A 24,362-nucleotide genomic window follows, 5' to 3' on the forward strand; every position below is an offset into this window, starting at 1 on the left:
CCGAATTCTGTATGATTCTTTGCAGTTGATATTAACACCAACCCAGGGGATGTCTGGTGGTTAAATGGCTAAGCGCAACTGTAACGTTCAAGTTGTGTCCAGTGGACCTCTGTTGTATGTTATATCAATCACCCTCTGTAGTGATTTCCTCTCTCTTATATCAAATGCCCACTATAAAAGTGTAAAACACCCAGAGAAAATATTTTTATGAAGATTAATGAAAACAAAATGGCCAAACAAAATCCAGGATTCTTTACAGCAACAATATTTAAACATACACAGTTTATCTTACTACAGGCATGGAACAGCAGGACCAAGGTGAGAGGGGTCTGCTAAACTTGTGTGACAGCCTAACAATTGTAGTTACTGTAGTTCACAGGATTTAGCACTTTTTACACTGTGGGTGTCAGAATTTGTGTTTGTGTTGCTACAGATTTGAACTCTTGTTAACTTATGGTTGAAATGATTAGTGTGGTTAAGAGTCTCAAACAGCCGCTTTATTGCACAGGGATGATATAAATGTTCTAGGTAGCTAGTAGGCCAGTGCTGGTTTTTTATGTAATCCCAATGTAGCAACATCATCTGTCCACACTAACAGCATCCTGAGCTAAGCGTTAACATTTGGCTTCCTGAGAGGAGCTGTGTAAACAGAATCTGAGGCATTTTCTAACTTGTTTTTGTCATTTTTGATCACTTGTAATACAGACCAGACATTATCTCCACAGTTAAATATGTCTGCACCCTAAGGTGCATCTTTAAAGGTTTATTTATCCTCTAATTTACTTTCCAATACCATCCAACATTTTTTGCATCCATTCGCAAATTCTGTCACAAACCCTATTGTTTTTTTTTTTATCTTGAGGAACTCTGTGTATCTATAGTTGTTAACAGGCATGGCACAGGAACAAAACAGCTACCTAGTGACTCTTGGCCAAATGCTGCTAAATCAATTGTCTTTGAGTTTGTCAATGGCCAAAATACTTGCAGTAAGTAAGTACTAGTGTTGTAAAGTGATTCTTATTATGACATTACTGATAAGCGCCAAACGATTCAAAATTTAGCTTGACTGAAGCTGCAAGCCAAAAAAATATTATCTCAAAATGTATACTTGCTGTTATTCCCGGTTTTGTCATCAACATGGCAGTTGACATGCTTTTTGTGTGTGTGTGTGTGTATGCATGCATACATGTATATATGTCCAACTGTGGTAAAAGTATATAGCTAAAATGTTCATTGTTGGGATTCTGTCAGTTGAGGAGGGGGGGTGGTTATCAGATTAAAATTCAGAAACTCCAGCTTTGGTAAATCTGATAACAGTAGTATGTACAGTTTTGTGTGTGTGCATGCATGCTTATGCCTCATTTGTTTCCGCCAACTGATCATATGATTAGACATCAAAGTGCCAGTGTGCCCATTCTGCCATAGATTAAACCAATGCCAGGTGTGCTCTCCATAACTTTAGTGTTTGTATTTTACAGTGTGTAAGCTGTATGTTAATAGGCTGAAGGCGTCTTCAATAGAAGACAGAAAGGGAGCGACTGATCCCTCATCCAAACTTGAACACAGCCTAGTTGTAATAAATGATTGCAGGCTTGAGAAATGTAATTATACATGAGAAATTCATAAATTCTGAAGAGGATTAGAACTTTACTAAAACATGAATTCTGTCAATCTTCTAATATTCAGAAATTGAATGCTTAACTTTTTCTTTAACATCATAATATTCTAAGTCATACACAGTCCTAGTCCTCTTCTCCTGAAAACATTCGTTATTTATTTTTATGTTTACTTTTCAGGGTAATCTTTACCTATGTGCATTTAACTCAACATAAGACATACATATTCAAATTTTTACCATCATTGTATAACTAGGATGAGCTGTTAAGGTAAAGTTTAGTGCAACTAGATTCTGTCGTCTCTTTCTAATTGGACTCCATGTCAGACATTTTGCATGTATCTTTAATATTTACAGTTATTTCAAAAAAGTATATTAGTTGTTAATAACATTTCTGTAACACAGTTTCTTCTTAACTCTGCTGATCGATTACAGCCATTTCTAGTCTATGGATCTTTGTACTGTAATTGTTGTCATGGTGACAGTGAATAATATTTGTCTATTGGACAAGATTTGGTTTCTAAGGCTGATTTATTGATACTGAGTGATCTTATTTTTGTATGCTTATTTTTTATCCTTTACTTTTGATATGTTATGGCTCTTGTCTTTATATATATGTTATAATAGTAATATACAGTAATATCAATGTGTGCAAACAATAAAAACCATTGTGAATAAACTGCTTGGGTTTCAGCTGATAAGGTCTTGAATATTTGTACAGCAATATGATTTGCACAACACACCTTCAGAGGGATTTTCTGTTGCTAAACTTGAAGTAGGTGAGGACAAGTTGTGTTGATAAAAAAGCAGAATATAGTGAATACACAGAAGGTGTCATTAGTAGTAATGGTACAGTATAAGTCATGGTTGAAGCAGAATGAATTTAGAGGTATACACATTTACAGAGAAATATATCAAAAATTAAAAAAAATATATTGAGAAATAAAAGATGGAATTCAGTACATGTTTCTCATTTCTCATCGGCCTTATGATTCCAATACTTTTGGAGGGGGCCGCATCTGCTGAGCTCAGCCACACTCACGCTCATAGGCTGATCCATGGGAAAAAAACACTCCTGACACGTTCAATTTTCTAATCTAAATGTAAATTTGTTACGCAACACAAAGCTGGTGCCAACTGAAAAGTTAATATTAACACCACATTTTTTTTATTACTAGTTCACCATATCGTTTTACAGCAGTTTTAGTTCACATACAGTCCTCATGTCAGTTTTTCATATAGATACAAAGATACTTTATTAATCCCTGAACAGAATTGTTTTTTTGTTGCAGTAGCTGTTATACACATAATAATATATATACTAAGTAATATATCTGTAAAGTAAAAAATAAAATAATAGGTTTTAATGTAAACTTTTAAATCAAGGCTTGATGCATAGAAGTAGTAAAGTAATTAAAACTTTTCCTCCTCCTGCTGTTGCCAGACCAGCTTAGAAAGTTTCTTTATCACAAACTGGGTCTCCTCCTCTGGGGTATGAAACCCTTTCCAGTTGGCTGTACCTCAAAACCTTTAATGGAAGGTGTCACATCCTGATCAGATGCCTGAAAGAAGAGTTGGGTGTTTCAGTCAGCAGGATAACAATCAGGTGTGAGTCTGAGAGGTCCTGCCTTATTTAAACAATTCTGGCTCTTCTTCACTAGCAAAGTCTGATCTTGACAACTCAGGTTTGTATAAGTGTTATAAGGTTAAGAATAAGGAAAGCTTTGCTGCTTCTGGACCAGGACAACTTGCCATCAGTGATGGAGCTATGAATTCTGATTTGGACAAGCAAATTCTACAGGACTATGTCAAAGTATCCATCCGTGAACTGAAGCTTACACCAGTGATGATTGGTGTTTTTGTGTTGTGTGTTTAATTTGGTTTCCATGATCTAGTTTTTCATGCACAAACAGGAAATTCCAAAGCGCTCACAAACTGTTAATTACCACTCTGTGCAGTAAAGACTTTATCATCACAAAAGACTTCAGGGCCATATTATGGCTGCATTTTAGAAAGACTGTTGCATTAATTGTTCTCAGTTGACACGTTTTTAGTTGAGGCCTACATGAAACACATTCTGCAAGAAACCTTTGCAGCTGTCCTGGCATGTTCTGCAATGTGGGCACTTTCCCACAGCACTCATCTTTATCAGTGATGTGCCAGGCTGGCCAGGCTGACCAAGCACTATAAAAGAGGAGATGTTGCACGGGACAAGTACACAGCAAATTGCACAGGTTCAGATGGTAAGTGCTGATATTTGATCATGACTATAAATACTATAATGAAGGACAGAGCACTACTGAAAAATATGAAATGTTGGTCTCTGTATGTTAGTAACATGTCATCAATGTCTTCTGCAGACAACAGACCGAACAAAAATGAAGGTCTTTGCTTTTGCTCTCCTGCTCCTGGTGGCTGTCACCTATGGTAAATAATGAGTGTCTCAGGGAATTTTGATGCATTTAAATGTTTACACATCTTACTTTCGTTTTCTCGTGATAGGTGAGGCCTTGCAGTGTATCAACTGTGTCCGCGAGGCTCCTGACAGTGGAGATTGTGTAGAGACTGTGGAAACTTGTCCTCCAGAGTTGGACGGCTGTGCTAAAATTACCTACCCTGCACCTTTCGGTGAGTACTACGGACATATGCTCACTGTCATGACCTCAAAAGACAAATAATAAGAAAAAAATATCAAATAAACAGATAGAAACCAAAAGAAGAAATAACTATTTCTGTTGTCTTTGCAGAGAATACTTTCCACAAGGCCTGTTTCCTCATGAAAGAGTGTTTCAATCTGGGACTCACTCAAGGTGTGAAGGTCACCTGCTGCAACTGGGACAGCTGCAACAAATAAGAAACAGAAAACTTTATCTGACCCAGTGAAAACACAATAAAAACCTCAAGCATGCTTCTTTGTTCAGCTGTTTTTTTGTTTGAGATGTTTCACGTTCTTTAATCAATCAAAATTCACAGTCTCCATGTGTCCTCTAAAAGTTTTTCCTTAAAAAAGTACTAAGATATAATATTATATCAAACACAATTGAACATGTTGCTGTTGATAACATGAATGTATAATTCTAATCCTATTTTATTTCACATGTACCTCATAAATACAGTTTCTGCAGAAATAAAAAAGTTTCAGTTTTTCCGCATAATTTATGTACAGATTCAAGTGCAGTGTTTATCTCTGGATTGTAGTGAAGTAACAGTAAAAGTGACAGTGTTGCTCAAAGTGTGTGAACCTTTAGAATGATAGTTTACTCTAATTTCACCCCACACTAATTGATAATTTTCTAAAGATTGACATTCGCACTCATATTTAAAACCGTGGTTAGGACTACCAAACTTATAAGCATAACTGAAATGCATAATTGTTTAAATTAATAAATTAGACAAAAAACAACAAAGTAAGTACTACAGCTTAACTGTTGTAGTATTTTTGCAATTAATTGTGTTTAACAAATGCATTTTTTTCTCAACCTAAAATTATGCCTTTTTAAAAAATACTGGTCTGCTACGTGACAAGGGGAAATATACTCATTTCTGTTACTCTACTACATTCAGCTGCTAGATATTAGAGTCGGGCAGTCTGGGGCTCCGACATACAGTATTTAAGAGCTGGTGGTAGATAATGTTATCGTTTAGGGTCCTACCACCCTGAGCACGTCCAATCTCGGAAGCTAAGCAGGTTACTGGTTACCTGGTTAGTACTTGGATGGGAGACTTCCTCGGAATACCAGGTATTGTTACTACTACTATGTAAGATATAAATTTGAATGCGTGCTCGCTTGATCACAGTACTTCCTCGTTAGTATAGTGGACAGTATCTCCGCCTGTCACGCGGAAGACCGGGGTTCGATTCCCCGACGGGGAGTAAACTTTCTTTTGTGGTTTGTCTCTAAGTTCTTAAATCATGGACCCATGCGAACATACGGCCGCACTCCAAATCCTGTCATTGCTTCCAATTAATAGACAAACGTCCTTGTCATGAGGAACTTTAAACAAATGCATGCACAGTCACCCGAACATTTACCTTTTCCCAATTAGGTCAAATAGAGGATTTTTGAGGAAGTCAATTAGTTGTTTCTCACACAACAGAAGACTTAACAATAACAACTTTTTCATCCACACATCCGAACGCAGGCAAAGAAAACCCTTCTTTTCTGTTTTACCTTCTACATTACGAGTAGAAACATACTACTTTGTACTTCACTACATTTAGCTGCCCCAAAATATTTAAGAGATGTTAGTGGTTTAAATAACAGCTTACGAACATACCACCCGGAACACGCCCGATCTCGGAAACTAAGCAGCGTCGGGGCTGATGAGTACTTGGATGGGAGACAGCCTGGGAATCAGCTTTTCCCCAACTTTAAAAAAGTATTGCAGAGGCTGCTGCTGTTGGTGCTTCACTATATAGTTTGTGGAGGACAGGAAAGACACAATTTTCTCTGAAACAACTTGAAAAAAACAGGCACTTTAACATTTTTCCACTTGTCTTTACAGACAGAGGTTACTGCTGCCCTGTCTTATGACAGTCATGGAGAATAACACGATGGCAGTTCATAGCTTTTTGTGTCACCCCCATTTAGGTTTGGGGAAAATGTCTCAACTAAAAATAAATGTAAAATTTAAAAAAAAAAAAAGCCAGCGATGCAGTAAATTCAGATGATAGCAGAAATTTCTTGGTATTATAATGAAGTGATTCACTTGATACCATGATCTAACGCAGGTTTCTACTGAACAAATTACACAGACACATAAATTAAGATGGTTAAATCTTTATTTATTGGCAACTCTCTTTTTTTTTTTTGGGTTAAATGAACTAAAAATAGCAGTAGTACAAAAGTAGCTAAAGTGACAGGGCCTTATGCAACCTCCACATGTCGATGTGAAACAGAGGAGTTGCTGGACTTGCTGGCAGTGCATCATGTGTTTCACATTGCTGCCTCCACAAGCCCAAACACTCTCCTTTCCCACTAAATGAAGGAAAGCTTGACACAATAATTTTTCCGAGTTGTATAACTAAAACACAAGCTTCCAGCAACTGTTAAGCAAACGATGTCATAAATTACTTTAAAGTATAATCACCATTATTAAATGTGATATTAAGAAATAAACAGACTCCTGCACCCTAAACCATCATGGTTTTCTTGTTATAACTCCCAATATATACAGTAGTTGCTGCACACAACCTTCACTTTCTCCTTCTTTTTAATCACACACTGAGTTAGCATGTTCTACTGATACTGTTAATGTGAGTGATTATGAACATATGAAATAGCCAGGTTTCAATTCCAGTTTCATTTACCACACTGGAGTATTTGACAGTATTTGGAGTTGTGTATTTCTGTCTTTTTAAAATATCAGAAACTAGTTTCATGTAATGTCAGACGCATTTATACATTTGGGTTGGCTTTACCCTGCACATCCCGATGAATAAAACCCGTTATTCCTAAGTACAAAATTAGTACTTAGTAAAATGCACCATGCAAACATGATACAAAGTGAAAAAATAAGCCATCAAAGCTACATTTTCATACAAGGTAAAGCTGAACATAGGAGGCCGCTATATTCATTTTACACATGTATAAATCATTTTACACATGATTTTGTTGAAGTAACAGTTGCATGTTTCAACTATGCTTCACAGTTTAGCACAGTGCTGAGATGAAAAGTAATGAAGCAACAGACTGACTGAAGAATACAGCATAAGGGCTAATGGCTATTTCAGAATACATTTAATACCCAGACTCACACAAATGTTAACACTGAGATTTCATAAAGAAACCTTTAGAGGTCTGTCTTGCTGCAACATATCAGTTTCGTCACTGTTTTACATATCTTAAATAAAAGCATAACATCACATCAATTGGTGGTCTGTGGACTGACATAACTAACAGATAATAGTTTCCACAACATTTTATGAGCAGCAGGTTGGCTCCATCACTAATGGGGACTCAAAATTGGACACACCTGTCTGAACACACACCAAGAAGAACAGTGCTTCACTAGTATTTTTTTCCCAGAAATTTACACACAGAGCCTTCCTTCAGATTATTAAAGCTGTGTCTCAACTCAAAGACTTAATTTGAAAACAGGCCCTTACAGTCTACAATAATATGGTCTTTGAAGAATGTGGCCCCTGTACTGAGACACAGCCTTGCATTGCCCAAATATGAACTAAGAAATCTGTCAGTCTTGTTTTTTTCCCGCAATTTTATTTTCCTACAGAATTCTACGGTCAATGTTAAACGCATGGCATGTGCTTTATATTCAAAAATAAAACAGCTACTGTATTTTAGATTTATTTAATTTCAAATAGCGGATTATTTGCTAAACAACACCCAAAATACAGACAGACAAAAAGTTCCAAATTGACATAATTTACAAATAACACTGTTAGAAGTCTTTACAACAACGCAGTGGCTGCAAATCCCTCATTGCTGAATCAGATTTTAATGCAAGCAGTGCACACCAAATCTGTAAAATGTGAGTAAGGCAAGCTCTGACATGACAACTTGTCCACCACACAACAGCTGCAAAGAGGACACATCTAATAGTAGCCAAAAAGCACACAACCAAGGTGGAACTGATGAAGAACTTGTCAGGGGTGTGTAAAATGTAGCTCATCAACTTCTACAGCTGGCTGACAGAAACATGTAGCACCGTAGCAAAAAAAAAAAAAAAAAAACCAACAGTCACAAAGTTATGTTTCAAATAAAATCAGGCCAAACATTGTTTCTTTCTTCAGTCTGTCCATAAAACTCCAAACTCTATAAGGAATATAAAAACTTGACTTGTCTAATTGATGCTACGTTCATTTCGTAGGAAAAGCATCCAAATCACTTTAATGGTCTTTGTTTGCTCCTGACCACCACAAACAAACCTAGTTATGGTACATCTGTTTTTGTGCAAACCACTACCACAAGCCTTTTGTATACATCTACAATGAAAACATCATGTACATTTTGTTCAGTTCCATCTCCAAACCTCAAATTCACAAGCACTACATATCACCTGATGGCTAAACTGAACAGTAGTTTCCATAAGGAAGCGCATATTCTGTCTTTCCCAAGGGACATGAATGAAGCATTTGTCACTATGTTTTTTCTCTCCATCTTATGAAATGTTCCTGTACAGGACATTGCAGCACCCTTGGGTGTTCCCCAAACCTTCAGAGCTGTGAGAGTGTGTTCAGCTCTTGACCAATCACTTAAGGATGGAATATGCCCCTCCCCCCCCACCCCTTCTCGTTTTTCACTGCTTGACTTTGGGGGTGTAGTCAGGACGTCGTGTCTGAATAATCTTGGGCCTAGGGGGGCGGGACTTGTCATCCTGGTCGCTGTCGTCAGGGGCAGAGCTGTTGCCTTGCTCGTCCTCGCAGACATGGACCACCACGCTGGGGGTGGTGGGTGTGGCAGTGTGGAGCTCATACTTCTCTCCTGGTTTTTCAAACACAGAAGTACAGTCACAATACAGGACTTTTCAGACGTGGGCCAGTGATGCTTGAAAGTTTGTGACCCCTTTCAGCATATTTATGATCTAAAGCCCTTAAACTACACAAAGAAAACCACGCCAAACATATGAGACTAATTTATTCATTGTGGAAAATTACCCAAATCTTAAATATTTTGAGAATAATTTAGGAACCTCTACAATTATCAGTTCAATTAAAAGGAAACTAAAGTTTTTATCAATAAGATAATCTAGTGAGTATGGGAGGTCCTGCCTTATTTACAGAAGAGAAAGGTGGGTTTTCACGATGACTCTGATCTTGACAGCACAGCGCTTTCTGGGTATGACATGGCTTTAACAAAGTAGATTTCTGAAGAGAAAATTACCACCAGTGTTGCCCTCTCTAGCTGTACCAACACAGATCACACCAAGAGCATGCTGTGTATTGGTGCAGGACAAAAGGAAATCCAGGGTAATGAGGAAATTAATAGCCTCTGTTGCAGTGGCTAATATCAATGTTCATTAGTCTACCATCAGGAGAAGACAAAACAGTGAGCAGGAAGCCACATCTCCAAAAAAGTCCATGTGGATAAACCATACTGTTGGCTGTTGGAAGAATGTTCTGTGGATAACTTAGATTAAATTAGAACTTTTTGGTTTGAATGAGAAGCATTTGGTGAGGATCAAATTCTGCATTCCAGAATAAAAACCTTATTCCATTTGTGACACCCAGTGGTGACAGTATCATTATTCGGACCTGCCTTGTTGCATGTGAACCAGGATGAATTGGTATCATTGTTGGAGCTATGAATTCCTTGTTGTCAACAGAAGTTTCAAAATACAGAAACGTTTAAAGCAAGTTAAAGCAGAGGAAATGTAATCTTTTGGAATGGCAAAGTCCTGAACTTAATCGTATAGATATGCTGCTGAGGGACCTGAAGCGGGCAGTTCACGCAGGAAGCCAAACAACATCCCTGTGTTGAGGATGTTCTGTGAGAAGGAACGGGCTAAAATCCCTCCAAGCTGATGTGCAGTGCTGATAAACAGTTAGTGGAAATGTTAAATGTTGAAGTCCTTGCTATAAAAGGGGGTCAACACTAGTTACTGGTGGTAGGTATATGTACTTTTGCCAAACAAATATTTAGATTTGGATAGGTTTTCCACAACAACTACATAAAAATGAATATTTTTGTCTCATTTGCTTAAGGGAATATTTAAACATTATATTTAACAAATCAGTTTAACTAATGCATGAAAATCAGAGCAAGTGTATGTTTTGGAAAATGGCCTTTACATGTAAACTTGGAGGCCTGTTACCAACCTACTTACAGCTTGAGAGAAGACATTTTGGGTAATTGCATAACTGAAGGTCTAATTTCAAAATTCTAAAAAGTCACTGCTGAAGAATCCCACTCAACAAGAAGCTATTTTTAGTTACTTTATACAAACCTTCAAACTCATATTCCTGCAAAATTTCATCTGACTCATGATTAAAAATTCAAGTCTCTCCTCCATTACTAGGTGCCATTGAAATTCAGTTCATTTTGAGTTAATACAACATAACTCCATATATATAGGATGGTGTTATAACTATGCTGAACCAACTGAATTGAATTTCACTGACATTATCTTAGTTTCACAAAAATCTGTCATGGGATACAAGAAACATAATGGCAAGAAAATGTAAGTGAACAATTTAGGTTTTCTATTTGAACTATTAACAAAAATCATTGTATTGTTGCTTTTGACATTTGTGTAACTATAGAACATTTTGGGCAGTCTGGACTGGTTATCTTGGAGGCAGAAGCCATGTTTCCACTAAATGGACTTTTCTCTGGGACCAGGACCTTTTGTGAAACTTAAGTTTTTCTGCCTGCATTTTCAATGGAGGAATCAGGGTCTAATGTAGTTCCAGGCCATATATCAACCTCTGACAAAAGTCCCTAGTTGGTCAGTGGCACTTACTGAAATTCAGGAACTATCTGAGCTGTGCTCTGCAACGCTGAATGTCACTGATTGGTCAGATACTGCCCAGCATAAGATACCATACTATGTAATTTACCTGGTCCTAATTTTGAGATGGCACACAGTAGGTCGTAGTTTATCACTGGTGTAGGATCCTTAGACTGTTCCCAGCCAACTGGAGGGGAAGCAGGAGGGGAGATCAAGAACTGCTTATCTGGCTTGGGAGGCTCCAGCCGAGGACTCCCTATGTGGACAGACTACAAGATAAAAGTAAACATTAAGTGTGAGCAAAAAAAGTCATTTGATTAAGAAGATATCATAAAGCTTTGAATAAAACTGGCCCAGAATGAACTTTAAAAGGCACTACCTGGGCAAAGTATAGTCTCATCTCTTTGCCACAAAAGTCAGTCTTATGCAGTCGAAGTCTCGCCTCAGCTGCAGCCAGTGCATCACTAAAACTGATCCTGACTCGGCGGAAAGACTTGAAGTACTGAAACTGCACTTCTGGGTCAAATGAACGGAATAAGGCCTCAAAACTAGCCTGTAAAGAGAGAGGGGACAAAGAAAGTTGGCTCAGTGGTAAAGTATTGGTTTGGGATGCAGAAGGCAGCGGGTTAGAATCCCAGCCCAGCACGTTTGGCTCCGCCCAGCCACCAAGAGCCACTTTGGTGCTGGTCCCAAGCTCAGATAAAATAGGATAAAAATGGAAGGGCATCCAATGTAAAAACTCAAGTCAAATCAACACGTTCTGCTGTGGCGACCCCTGAAGGGACAAGCCGAAAGCTGTTGACCTTTAACCATCTTTTTAGGTCCATTCACTTTGTGCCTTTCAGCTCTTCTTTCTCTTATAATCTAAAAATACTGAACACTGAGAGTTAGAAGAAGCAATGAAAACACTTAAACTTAAAGTTGCTATGAATAAAAATAATAAGTGTTGTCCTTTCTTTTTGATATTGAGACTGGACTATGTGAGTTTTTGACAGTATTAATTAATGTATGTATGTGTGTGTGTGTGTGTGTGTGTGTGTGCATGTACATGCTACTTAGTTTCTGACAAGTGAATGCTTTGGAGTAAAAAGTCAAAGGCATAGCACAGGCCGACACAATCAGTTGTGATAATTATAGTTACGGTAAGGGGCGTTAAGAACGGGAGTATGTATGTGGGTGTCAGAGAGACCAATTATTATTACAGACTGAAACATTTCCAGAAGGCAACATATCAACATCAACATCTGTCAGAAGTCCACATACTTCTGTAAATAATGGATATTATTTAAGCACAACCATACATTGAAAAAGCAGTTACACACACACATACAAACAATTGTGAAGCCCTTGAATGAGCCTTCTGTCTTTAAGCTTAATCTTCAGCTAATAGCTGCACTCTGACCACTCCATCTGCTCATTGTGTGGCTCTGGTGCAGTCTCTCATTATCAAGACAAAATGATGAGCTGCTTTAGACTAAGGCCATAATGATTTAAAGTGTGTTTCCAACTTAATGACTCTGTCTGCACAGCCCAGCCACAGCAACAACTCCCTGCCGTTGTTAACTGCTGTTTTTTATTCCCTTTATCTGCTTAACGCAAACAGCCTTTGTTATCACCTGTCATGACTCAACAACAAGAACATTTTAGAAGAAATTTCAAAATTAAACACAATGTAAAACTTAAACAGTTTTCAAATATGAATTCTAGAGAATGTCTGACTGAGCCATGACAAAATGTTTTTTCTTGTTTATACAATTTTTTTGATATCCCTGCCAGTGACTGTTCTTTGTTCACCAAATCAAGGTCCTGCACTGGGTGTAGTGCTTGCAGGTAACCATGGGTAACCTGCAACAATTATGTAGAAGGGCTAAAAGAAATCAAAATGAGCTATTATTTTTCATGAAATAGTAAAATGTTTCAGTTTCAACATCTGAATTTGTTTATCTTCTACTGTGAAATAAATGTGCCTTGATGACATTTGCAATACGTTTGACACATTGTCCCAACTTTTTTTGAATTGGGCTTATACAGTCCTTGACCATTATTTTTTTTATATAAAAACATTTGTATTTGCTGAATATGCATTATTTTTATTGTTAGGTTAAGTGTTAAGTGTGCAGTGCCTTACAAGTACATGATGTATAAGGTGATGCAAACTTAACCTTAAAATTAACATTATAATAATGCAAGTGCATGACACACTTCATTCTGAAACCTTGAGTTTACCTGGCCTGAGCAAGTGGGCAACTGTTAATATCAGGCCCAGATCTCTATGCGGTTGAGGACTGGGTTCTTGACTGGGACAGTACAAAAGGTAGCTTTTCTTTCTGAAGCCATTCTGTATTATATTTACCTGGATGATTACAGTCATTGTCCTGCTGCATCACCCAGCGTCTAGTAAATTTCAGCTTGCAGAAAACATTATCCTGTAGGATTCCTTGATTAACTTTGGAATTCATTTTCTTCTCCACTTCTCTGCTCTTCTCCAGGTGTACAGATCTTACTTCACCGTTGATGTTTTCATGTTGGTATGCAGTTTATGCTATACATAGTGCTGTGTTCTTTCCAAACAATTATACTTTGGTTTCATTTGTGGACTGTCAAGGTGGTCTTTGGCAAATTTCAGACATGCTGCAGTGTTTTTTGGAGAGCAATGGCTTTCTCTGTGATATCTTGTCATTGACACCATGTCTGTTTAATGTTTTGCGTATGGTTACCTCATGAACAGAGATGTTAACCAACTCCAGTGTCCCATCAAGCACTCTACATTGTGCCTTTGGAGCGATTTTGGTCGAGTGTCCAGTTCGATGGAAAGTAGCCACGGTATTAAATCATCTCCAACTATAGAGAACATAGACTTATGGACTGTGGACTGATAAATATTTAACACCTTTGAGATTCTTCTATAAATTTTTCCAGCTACATGCACATCAACAACTCTTGATCGGAGATCTTCTGAGATCTGTTTTTAGAGACATGGCTTACAGTGGCCCGGGAGATAGAGAGGTCGTCAACCAATCCGGCAACTGATGGTTTGATCCCTTGCTCCTCCAGTCATATGTCGAAGTGTCCTTGAGCAAGACACTGAATCCTAACTTAGTTGCTTCCGGTAAATGTTGGCCAGCTGCATAGCAGCTCCCCCATCGCTGTGAGTGTGTGTGATTGTGAGTGTGAATGAGAAGCAATGTAAAGCACTTTGAGTACCAATAGGCAAAAAAGCTTGCAGGAGGCTGTGTGCAGACATTTACCACATACATGAAAGATAATGACTGTTAGTGTTTAATCAGCTTAGAAATATTGCATGTAATTTTGTGAAAATCAGACCACATTTCATAAACACACAAAAGGAGGATACTAGTGAAGACATTTTAAGTTGAAGCATCACTATTTGTAGCACCTGTGTGGACTAAACCATAAAAACAACACAGAGCAATGCTGGTGATTACTGCTTTTTCAAACAACCTGGTTTGTAAAAGGAGCACCACCGATCAACTACTCTCTTACCTGTGCCTCTGGATGGTTGAACACCTCCTGGTTTTTCACTGAAGCAACCAGGCAGAAGCGGTTACACTTGGTAGCCTTGATGTGCATTATGGGCAATCCTGGAAGTCTAAACCTTCTCCACCTGATTCCTGAGGTCAGGGCACAACGGGATGTTGACTTCAATGATGGTGAAGACGTTGAGGCTGATGACAATGAAGAGGAAGGGGGGAATTGGGAAGATCGGAGGAGTGTTGCCTTCCCCAGGATGACAAAGGAGGAGGAAGTAATAGATGCTCCCAAACAGGAAACAGGTTTAAAGCTGTAAAATGGTTTTATGTTTTCTTCCGTTTTCGCACCAGTCCACGGTGTTAGAGATGGACGCCGCTCCGGTCACTGAGTCACCTCAGTCAACACATAGCCTCCTGACCCACATTCCAAGGTTATCCAGTCACCCGCTGGAATACTTTCAAGTGAAATACAAAATACGGTGACTGGCTGTTCTTTTCTTGTCTCTATCAGTCGCTCTCAGTGAGTAGGCTGTACAGCAGCCTGCACGCTGAAGGAATTTTCCAGAGATTCGGGTGTGGGGAGCAAAAATCTCATTCAGTCTCGCGTAAGCTCACTCTCTCTTGATCTCTCTTTCCTGCTGCTCCACAGCCCCTTAAATGAGCCCCAGCAAGGCGATGACGCATTACCTACAATCCCCTCCCTCTCTTCTTCCTGGTCTCATTCAGCCGTTCTTTCACTGCAAGCCAATTGCCTGTGAAAGGGGGAGGGGCACTGTCTTTATTTCCTTCCTATTCCTCTACTGACAGCTATAAGCTGATGCTGACTAATCAAACAGAAAGAACGCCAGTGTTGGAAAGAAATTAATGACATCACCACTAAGCAAACTGACGCATTAATCTAATTTCTGTTATATTGGAACAAAATCCCTTGTTAAATGGAAAATGTGTCGCAATTAGTCTTTTACCCCTTGATTTTAAAGACTTCTCACATGACTGCTAAGTGCACAGAACTAGATATGGAAAGCAAATGCCAGCCTTGGTGAAGCAGACAGAGACAAATAAAGGGACAGAACAAGAGAGAAGCAGCTGGCGGACAAAGAGGGGAAAGGCATGGACATAAAAAACCTGTCTGGTAGGAAGAATGTGGGATGGAGGGGAGAAGGGGAAGAAAAGGTGGAAATGAGCTGGTGCTCATGGAAAGTATGCAGTTTGATAACATGCTTTTATGAGGTATTTATAGCAGAAAGCTGTAAGTGTGAGGGTGTATGTGGAGCCAGCACTTTGAAAAACAAGAGCTGGCTGTGAAACCAATTCATGAACATTTGCACCTGTGTATGGGAGTACTTTTTTTTACTAAATCCAGTCCCGTTATGTTGTCTTTAAAATGTCTAGTCTTGTTATTTGGCACATGTGCAGTTGCAATTGCAGCAGGCAGTGTGCATGGACAGATTTTTAGGCTGCATTTGGATGTCAGCAGTATCTATCCTGATCCCCACAAACTTGGGTGGGGACAAACATTAAAGCACAGGTGTTAAAGCACAATAAAATGACTAACAACACTGTTTTGTGTGTGGTAAATATAAAATAAAGTAGTGTAATGGTGGTGAATTTCCCTGACAGGGAAAATTATGCTCTCAGGATATTAACCATTACTGTGCGAGTATGTGTGTTGAGGCTAATTACCTCTAGACCACAACCTAGTTGCTATATTAGTGTGAGTGTGTGTGTGCAAGCATATGATCACGCCTGCATTTTTTCCATTCTTATGTTTCTGTTTTATCTTCTCATTTTTTCCATTCCCTCACTAGACAGACAGGCACACGACACCCGCCTTGGACACACAAAGACAGGTTTGCACATGCACAGTTCACACAAAATACACAGGTACACAAGAACAATTGTTGACTGCATAACAATGGACAAAGTGTTGTGTTACTAGTCAGATGCTCAATTTTAGTTGCTGTTCTTTCCAGAGCAAAGACGAAGGTTATGCACCCACCATTAAAAACATTAACACCCGCTAGTTTTGTACTAGACAGGGGTCAGTATGGAAAAAATGCAACGCCAATTATGATAGACAGGTTTGAGATCATTGAGCATCAAATCCTGCTTGGAGGAGCTGTGTAAAACTAAAACTACAGTGTCTGTTAGCTAAGATTTCAGCCAACCAAGTGCCAGTTCAGGAAAAACAAAACTCCATTCAAGTGGTTTCACAAAAATAGAATGATCTATTTTTCCAATGGCTCCCCTAAGATCTAAGAGAATAAGAGCTGACATACTATAGCCTAAATCCAGATTTAACAAATGGCAATACTTTAATAAGGGCAATCTGGTAAAATGGTAAAGTCTAAAAACAGATAATAAGGCTCATTATTATGTAAACATAAAAACAGTGGATATCAGCTCCCTGCATCACGTTTAAAAAGAATGAGATGTTTGAAACTAGAGAACAGTTATTTAAGAGTTATAGATCAAGATGTGGTTTCTTCAAAAAAGGTATAACAATAGCAGATTTGAATCTAGTAGGGACAATACTAAATAGAAAGTGCTAAACTAACGTAATAACATTGCATTGTCCAGAGGACCTGACCAACAGGGCTAAGAAGGAAGTGATTTTAGAACCAACATGATCATTTTTTTAACACACACACACAAAAAAAAATACAAATTATTATAAGATTGGGATTAGAATCCACAAATCAAGGTTGTATATACAAATGTTCAAGCTTTAACTATGCTCAGAGAAACTTTCCTTAACAAGGGGGAACTTGCAGTCTTGAGCTCATTCAAAAATTCCACTGAGTGTATCTTGCTGGAAAAGTACATTGGACTTGCCTAAGTTTCCAGTATTAGAGTTTTTTTCCCCCGAACTTAATCTGTTCTTCCATGCTGGTTTATTAATGATTTTATTCAGCGTTCTGCTCTAGTTGGACTGATAACAGCGTTGTCCTATGTGTTTTGATGCATTTAATAAAGCTGGGCACTAGCAATCCTCCGGAACATACACAATCATTCTATTGCTTTTGTTGGCATTGCTTTTGTAACAAACATTTATTCACTGTGCTCAAGAACAACATCCAATCAACTGGCCAGTGTTCTTAAATGTTCCACTCCATGAGGAAAAATAATGCTGGATTGGGATTGCGTTTGGAGAGTAAGGTGGAAAGAGAAGTGACTGTAAACCACTCAGAATGGAAAAGTAATCCCACAACACCAGAACAAAATGTCTAGTAATTGATGGTTAGACATGAAAATTTCATTCAGCACTAGGCAAAAGAAAACACTCAAAATGAGAGACTGTACCTTATCTGTATTTCATGATAACTCCATACCAATGCAGTATGCCACAGAATAAAAGTGCATTGCATATGAGAAGTATTCAAAATGGAAATATATATATATATATATATATATATATATATATATATATATATATATATGCACTTTGTGACTTGTTCCTTCCTCCATGAACATACACTGTATTTTTGTTTACTCAATCTCACATTCACCACCCTACTTCCACAAATAGTCACCAGAGAACAAAATGTGCATTAAAGAGAGACACAAGTTCTTGACTGTAGTGACATAAACTACACTACACAACACAATGACGTTTAATCAATCTTGTTTGGCTGGAGGGACAGTCATTTGTGTGTGTATATATATATGTGTGTGTGTGTGTGTATATATATATATATATATATATATATATATATATATATATATATATATATATATATATATATATATATATATATATATATATATATATATATAATATAATATATATATATATATATATATATATATATATATATGATTGTTTAAAACAATAACTGTTGTTTAAAACAATAACTTGATCAGGACACCCCTACTTTTTAGTGTATGTATCCAACACTTTTCCATTTCTCCTCAGCACAAAAATTTGGATTTCAATAAAAGGTTGAAGGACACCATGATATCATAATATCAAAAAACCCAAAAACTAAGATGAATAAGTACATGAATGATCCTACAATAATCCAAGTCTAAAGTTACTGTGTTCCAGTTTCTTGTGTCTATTACAAATAAGATTATGTGTCATGTTATGTGTAAGAAATGATCCTGACCTTCTTACTCAACATTAAGACCATTCCATTGAAGTATACTCATGCCTATGGGATGCAAGACTTTCTAATGCCAACAACTGGAACATTATACCATATGATGCATCCCATGACTCTTAAAACCCTTGCAGATAGTCAGTGGAAAAGCACCAGGATCAAGGAAGAAACAGTTACCTCTCTCGTCTGTGGTTTTTCCTTTTCCATCAATGTCAGCAGACCCTTATAGTACACCACCGTCTTATCTCACTTACACTGTGTGCATGTGGCTGGTAAATTACCTATGTGCATGTATCAGCAAATAGCTGTGTTTGTATACAGGTGTGTATTTTATGATGTTTTTTCAGTCTACACAGGGTCTCACCACTAAATACTATGGTAACAAACTTTTTATCCAAGATTTTATATGGTTAAATTACAAAACCCAAGAAAAGATAGAATCGTAAAAGAGATAACTACATTCTTTATGTACCATATTATAGGTGCAATACCAGCAGGTCCCAGTCATTGCCTGGCTGTTTTCCACTGAGTCTGTTTTTCCACTGTCTTACTATTGTTCTATGCTACTCTGCTGTCAGCACCTTAACACAAACACACACACACACACACACACTACATATAACGTGACTACTCAAACCAATTAATTAATTAACACTGGCAAACATGGGAAGGGCCTGTGTAAAGAAAAAAGGCATGTCCCTTCTTGTGTCATCATCAAATAATCTTTTATACTTTAGCTAACATACTTTAGCAAATGGCCGGATAAACATAAACAAATGCCTATATTATTTGTATTGTGAGCTTTGTTCTTCATCTGAGAATGTGATGGGCAGATTTGGTCTTCAGGACAGGAAGCAGAAGGACAGATGGTGGTAGACTTTGCAAAGAGGATGGAAATGGCTGTAGTGAACACTTTCTTCCAGAAGAGGCAGGAACATAGGGTGACATACTCAGGTGGACTACATCTTGAGTAGATGTTGTAATCTGAAAGAGACCAGTGACTGTAAAGTATTGGTATGGGAGAGTGTAGCCAGACAGCACAGGATGGTGGTGTGTAAAATGACTCTGGTTGTGAGGAAAATGAAGAGGACAAAGCCAGAGCAGAGGACGAAGTGGTGTAAGATAAAAAAGGAAGAATGTCATGTAGTTTTCAGGGAGGAGCTGAGACAGGCTCTGGGTGGTCAGGAAGTGCTCCCAGATGACTGGACTACTACAGCTAATGTGATCAGGGAGACAGGTAGGAGGGTACTTGGTGTGTCATCTAGAAAGAGGAAAGTGGACAAGGAGACTTGGTGGTGGAACGAGAAGAAGTGGGACACTGAGAGGACTGAAGAGAGTAGACAGGAGTACAGGGAGATGCAGCGTAAGGTGAAGGTAGAGGTGGCAAAGGCCAAACAAAGAGCATATGAGGACTTGTATGTTAGGTTGGACACTAGGGGGGAGGTGGATTTGTACAGGTTGGCCAGACAAAGAGATAGAGAAGGGAAGAATGTGCAGCAGGTTAGGGTGATTAAAGATAAGGATGGAAATGTATTGACAGGTGCCAGGAGTGTGATGGGAAGATGGAAGGAGAACTTTGAGGAGTTGATGAACGAGGAAAATGAAAGGGAACAACGAATAGAAGAGGTGACTGGTGTGGAGCAGAAAGTAGCAAATATTAGTAAGAATGAAGTGAGGAGGACGTTAAAGAGGAGGAAGAGTGGAAAGGCAGTTGGTCCCGATGACATACCTGTGGAGGTATGGACGTGTCTAGGAGAGGTGGCAGTAGGGTTTCTGACTTCTTTGTTTAACAATATCTTGGAGAGTGAGAGGATGCCCGAGGACTGGGGGAGAAGTGTACTGGTGCCCATTTTTAAGAACAAGGGAGACATGCAGAGCTGTGGCAACTACAGAGGAATAAAGCTGACTAGCCACACAATGAAGATGTGGGAAAGAGTAGTGGAAGCTAGGCTAAGGGCAGAGGTGAGCATTTGTGAGCAGCAATATGGTTTCAGGCCTAGAAAGATTACAACAGATCCAGTATTTGCTTTGAAGATGCTGATCGAAAAGTACAGAAAAGGTCATAGGGAGCTGCAGTGTGTCTTCGTAGATTTAGAGAAAGCGTATGACAGGGTGCCGAGAGAGGAGCTGTGGTATTGTATGAGGAAGTCTGGAGTGGCAGAGAAGTATGTTGGAGTAGTGCAGGACATGTATGAGAGCTGTAAGACCGTGGTGAGGTGTAGTTTAGGTGTGACAGAGGAGTTCAAGGTGGAGGTGGGTTTGCATCAAGGATCAGCTCTGAGCCACTTCTTGTTTGCTCTGGTGATGGACAGGCTGACAGATGAGGGTAGACAGGAATCTCCATGGACAGGGCGACTGTGGCGCAGGAAGATGGAGCGGTTGTCCACCAATCTCACAGTTGTTGGTTCAATCCCCGGCATGTCACATGTCGAAGTGTCCTTGAGCTAGACACTGAACCCCAACTTAGTTGCTCCCGGTGAGTGTTGGCCAGCTGCATAGCAGCTCCCCCATCGGTGTGTGAGGGTGTGTGTGATTGTAAGTGTGATTGTGAGTGTGAATGGGTAAATAAGAAGCAGTGTAAAGCGCTTTGAGTGCCAATAGGTAGAAAAGCGCTATATATGCAGACCATTTACCGTTTGCGGATGATATTGTGGATGATATAATGCAGGGAGCAGGTGGAGGAAAATCTAGAGAGATGGAGGTCTTCTCTGGAAAACAGAGGAATGAAGCTTAGCCGCAGTAAGACAGAATACATGTGTGTCAATGAGAGGTACCTAGGTGGAATGGTGAGGTTACAGGGAGCAGAGGTGAAGAAGGTGCAGGACTTTAAGTAGTTAAGGTCAGTGGTTCAGAGCAACGGAGAAGGTGGAACGGGTGGAGAACAGTGTCAGGTGTGTTGTGTGATAAAAGAGTATCAGCGAGAATGAAAGGAAAGGTGTACAAGACGGTGGTGAGACCAGCGATGTTGTTCGGCTTAGAGACAGTGGCACTGAAGAAAAGAAAGGTGGCAGAGCTGGAGGTAGCAGAGCGTAAGATGATGAGGTTCTCTTTGGGAGTGACGAGGATTGACAGGATCAGGAATGAGGACATCAGAGTTACAGCTCATGTTAGATGTTTTGGAGATAAAGTCAGAGAGGCCAGATTGAGCTGGTTTGGACATGTTCAGAGGAGAAACTGTGAGTATATAGGTAGAAGGATGCTGAGGTTGGAGCTGCCAGGCAGGAGGTCTAGAGGAAGACCAAAGAGGAGATTTATGGATGTAGTGAGAGAGGACATGAAGTTAGTTGGTGTGAGAGAAGAGGATGCAGAGGACAGGGTTAGATGGAGGCAGATGATTCGCTGTGGAGACCCCTGAAAGGGAACAGCCGAAAGGAAAAGAAGAAGAAGCTTTGTTCTTCATCTACTTTAAAGACTACTGCTTAATTGCAGTTAAGACTGGTAGCTAATGTCAATGAAATACTGGTGGAAACTTGTGATGGGCTGATGAAGGTTTTGGGGCTCTCTTTTTTGTGTGCCGAAAAAAGATTTGAAACTTTGGGTCTCAAACAAAGCAAGGATATCTGCTGGCTTCTAAAACTAAAAACAGGTCTTCAAGACAAAGGTCTAATTACTACAACACATAACTGATTCTAATAACCTTATATGGGCCCTTGGTGCAATTTGTGACAAAATAAATAAAATCTACAAAAAACATAGATAGCAATAAATGCAGTATTTCAACATGTAATTATGTCTCCTTTTATTTATAAGTGTATTTAGTGTACAGTTAATGTTTCTAGACTGGACCATGATGCTTTCTAAAGATCAGGGAGGATGGAAAAGATACTGTTGGAGACTAAAAGTACATTTCTCAAAGTCTCACAACTGAATAACAGAGTTAGATATTTCGTTGACGCAGGACTATTCGTTTAACTTTTACTCCATCTAGTGGTTTAATTGAAAACTAAACGCAGTCGGTTTATGCCGGGATTAAACTGTGGCATCTCTGCAATGTTGACAGCCAGGACGCATGTGGCTAAGTAGTAGAACATCAAACACCTGTCAAAGATCAGATCATCCAGCTTTTCTTGCATTGATCCATTAGTGATTTTGCATATTTAACAGAACTTTACTTTATATATCATACAAAGCCAACGGAACCACACATAAACTCGGTACTGATCCAATACACAAAACGGTACACAGCGCAATGGAAAGGCGACGTTTGCAACCAAGTAGGTCACCTTGAAGATACAACAACTGATATGAAACAGTTTGTTATTACCTTCATACTGCCTTCATTGAACAGATCCTCCGGAACTTTGCAGGCAATCAGGGCGTTCGCTAAATCGGTAAATTGGACATCTACTGTCGCCTCCTCCTCACCGCCATTCTCAGCCTGCTGCATCACGATTAGCGATTATCTAAACTGTTTCTGGAAGCACAGGGCCTAAACAGTTTTAGCAAAAGCAGAAATATGTTTTTTCGAAAAACATGACTTACTTTGCTAATGTACATCATTCATATCTTTGTTATGCTTAACGTGGTAAACTAATCGTGTATGTCTTGTCATACGTACCTATAGAACTGCAAAGGTCATCTCAGGCTATTTTGAAGATAAACTCCGTCTATGACGTTTCCAACAAACAGCAAACACAAGTAACCCAGTTTGCTCCTGACTCTATTAGCTTAGCTTACAAGCTGCACTAAGCTGGCTAAGCTAACTAGCAAGTTCTGCTAATCAGGAATCTGAAAACAAGCGAGGCACACGATATTTCGTGACTTTGCTATCTCAGTTAGTTATGGGTGAATATAGCGGTTTATCTGTGGATACTGTCTTACAACGAAACAACACAATATTTTATTTAATTAACTGTGAATAAGCTAAGCCTCTCGAATATTTTTACTAGCATGGCGCAGAGGATAAAGGAGGTGACGTAACGTCAACAGCTGAAACGCGCTTCCGGTTTTACTGTAAGTTTTTTTTAATGAATAGTGATTTATGTTATCAACAGCATCACATTAATATTTATTTAGAATAAATAGTTTTCTTAATAAAATACTTGAACATTTGTACTTTCGGTTAATTGTAGAACATATAATTGGTAAAAAAATGAAGATGTGTAGCTTCAAGTAGAAATAAGGTTTATGTCCATTGTTTTTGAACGGTGGGGAATGTTAAGACTGTGGTTTGACCACCCTGAACAAGTTTCAATAGGCTACAGATGTATTATTAGTCATTTAGCACACAATACACACATCCACAACAACATACTTACAAAACAGCAACTTGCGGATCAGAGTCTTGCCCAAGGACACTGGAGAAGCCGAATAAATGCAGTTAGTGGCCTATCTGCTTTGCCATTCTATATGACTAGGGTTTTAAAACACTGTCATCTACTTCACTTTATATTTCTTGCTGCTTTACTCATCTTGCAGTCAAGATATTATATGCAGTCCATTCTCTTGTGGCAGGCTCTACTTAATACAGGTTTTTAAAAAGGAATTGTAGCTCAGTTGGTAAGGCAGTTGTCCACGAACCACAGGGTCAGTGGTTCGATCGCCGGTCCCAGCTATATGTCGAACTGTCTCTGGGCAAGACACTGAACCCCCAACAGCCAATTCCCATCCCCAGCTGTGCAGTGCCGGTCCAAGCCCGGTAGAAATTGGTGAGGGTTGTGTCAGGAAGGGCATCCAGAGTAAAAACTGAGCCAAATGAACATGCTGACAATGATCCGCTGTGGCGACCTTGAACGCACAGGT

General features: G+C 39.0%; 2 protein-coding genes and 1 non-coding gene across 5 annotated transcripts; 2 read left to right on the forward strand and 1 right to left on the reverse strand.

The window, feature by feature from the left end:
* The first annotated feature begins 3,768 nt into the window (after positions 1 to 3,768).
* LOC137108424 (CD59B glycoprotein-like) lies at positions 3,769 to 4,523 on the forward strand. The gene is made up of 4 exons (XM_067492963.1): positions 3,769 to 3,858; positions 3,976 to 4,042; positions 4,118 to 4,243; positions 4,363 to 4,523. Exons 1-4 carry the CDS (start codon positions 3,814 to 3,816, stop codon positions 4,467 to 4,469), a joined length of 345 nt encoding a protein of 114 aa, XP_067349064.1. The 5' UTR covers positions 3,769 to 3,813; the 3' UTR covers positions 4,470 to 4,523.
* Positions 4,524 to 5,417: 894 nt separating this feature from the next.
* On the forward strand, positions 5,418 to 5,489 carry trnad-guc (transfer RNA aspartic acid (anticodon GUC)). Its single transcript has one exon. It is a non-coding gene; the product is annotated as a tRNA-Asp (tRNA).
* Positions 5,490 to 6,380: 891 nt separating this feature from the next.
* LOC137108476 (calcipressin-1-like) lies at positions 6,381 to 23,539 on the reverse strand. Of its 3 annotated transcripts, none has more exons than XM_067493102.1 (5): positions 23,179 to 23,539; positions 22,885 to 23,049; positions 11,406 to 11,579; positions 11,136 to 11,295; positions 6,381 to 9,060 (listed from the first exon to the last, which is right to left on the reverse strand). In XM_067493102.1, exons 2-5 carry the CDS (start codon positions 23,005 to 23,007, stop codon positions 8,876 to 8,878), a joined length of 642 nt encoding a protein of 213 aa, XP_067349203.1. In that variant the 5' UTR covers positions 23,008 to 23,049; positions 23,179 to 23,539; the 3' UTR covers positions 6,381 to 8,875. The 3 variants fall into 3 exon arrangements, with proteins under 3 accessions (XP_067349203.1, XP_067349204.1, XP_067349205.1); XM_067493103.1 differs by having other exon boundaries at positions 22,885 to 23,034; positions 23,179 to 23,538; XM_067493104.1 differs by lacking the exons at positions 22,885 to 23,049; positions 23,179 to 23,539 and adding an exon at positions 14,531 to 14,749.
* Between the last annotated feature and the right edge of the window lie 823 nt (positions 23,540 to 24,362).

The sequence above is a fragment of the Channa argus genome, chromosome 23, assembly GCF_033026475.1.
Source record: "Channa argus isolate prfri chromosome 23, Channa argus male v1.0, whole genome shotgun sequence".
NCBI classification, from domain to species: Eukaryota; Metazoa; Chordata; class Actinopteri; order Anabantiformes; family Channidae; genus Channa; species Channa argus.

What these genes read in the sequence shown, in the direction of transcription:
- LOC137108424 (XM_067492963.1), top strand. Translation starts at nt 3,814, where the DNA reads ATGTTGCACGGGACAAGTACACAGCAAATTGCACAGGTTCAGATG. An exon ending in CCTGGTGGCTGTCACCTATG is followed by an intron (nt 4,043 to 4,117) that starts GTAAATAATGAG and finishes TTCTCGTGATAG; the next exon opens with GTGAGGCCTTGCAGTGTATC. An exon ending in TACCTACCCTGCACCTTTCG is followed by an intron (nt 4,244 to 4,362) that starts GTGAGTACTACG and finishes TTGTCTTTGCAG; the next exon opens with AGAATACTTTCCACAAGGCC.
- LOC137108476 (XM_067493102.1), bottom strand. Translation starts at nt 23,007, where the DNA reads ATGCAGCAGGCTGAGAATGGCGGTGAGGAGGAGGCGACAGTAGATGTC. An exon ending in TCAATGAAGGCAGTATGAAG is followed by an intron (nt 11,580 to 22,884) that starts GTAATAACAAAC and finishes CTCTCTTTACAG; the next exon opens with GCTAGTTTTGAGGCCTTATT. An exon ending in TGAGACTATACTTTGCCCAG is followed by an intron (nt 11,296 to 11,405) that starts GTAGTGCCTTTT and finishes TTTATCTTGTAG; the next exon opens with TCTGTCCACATAGGGAGTCC.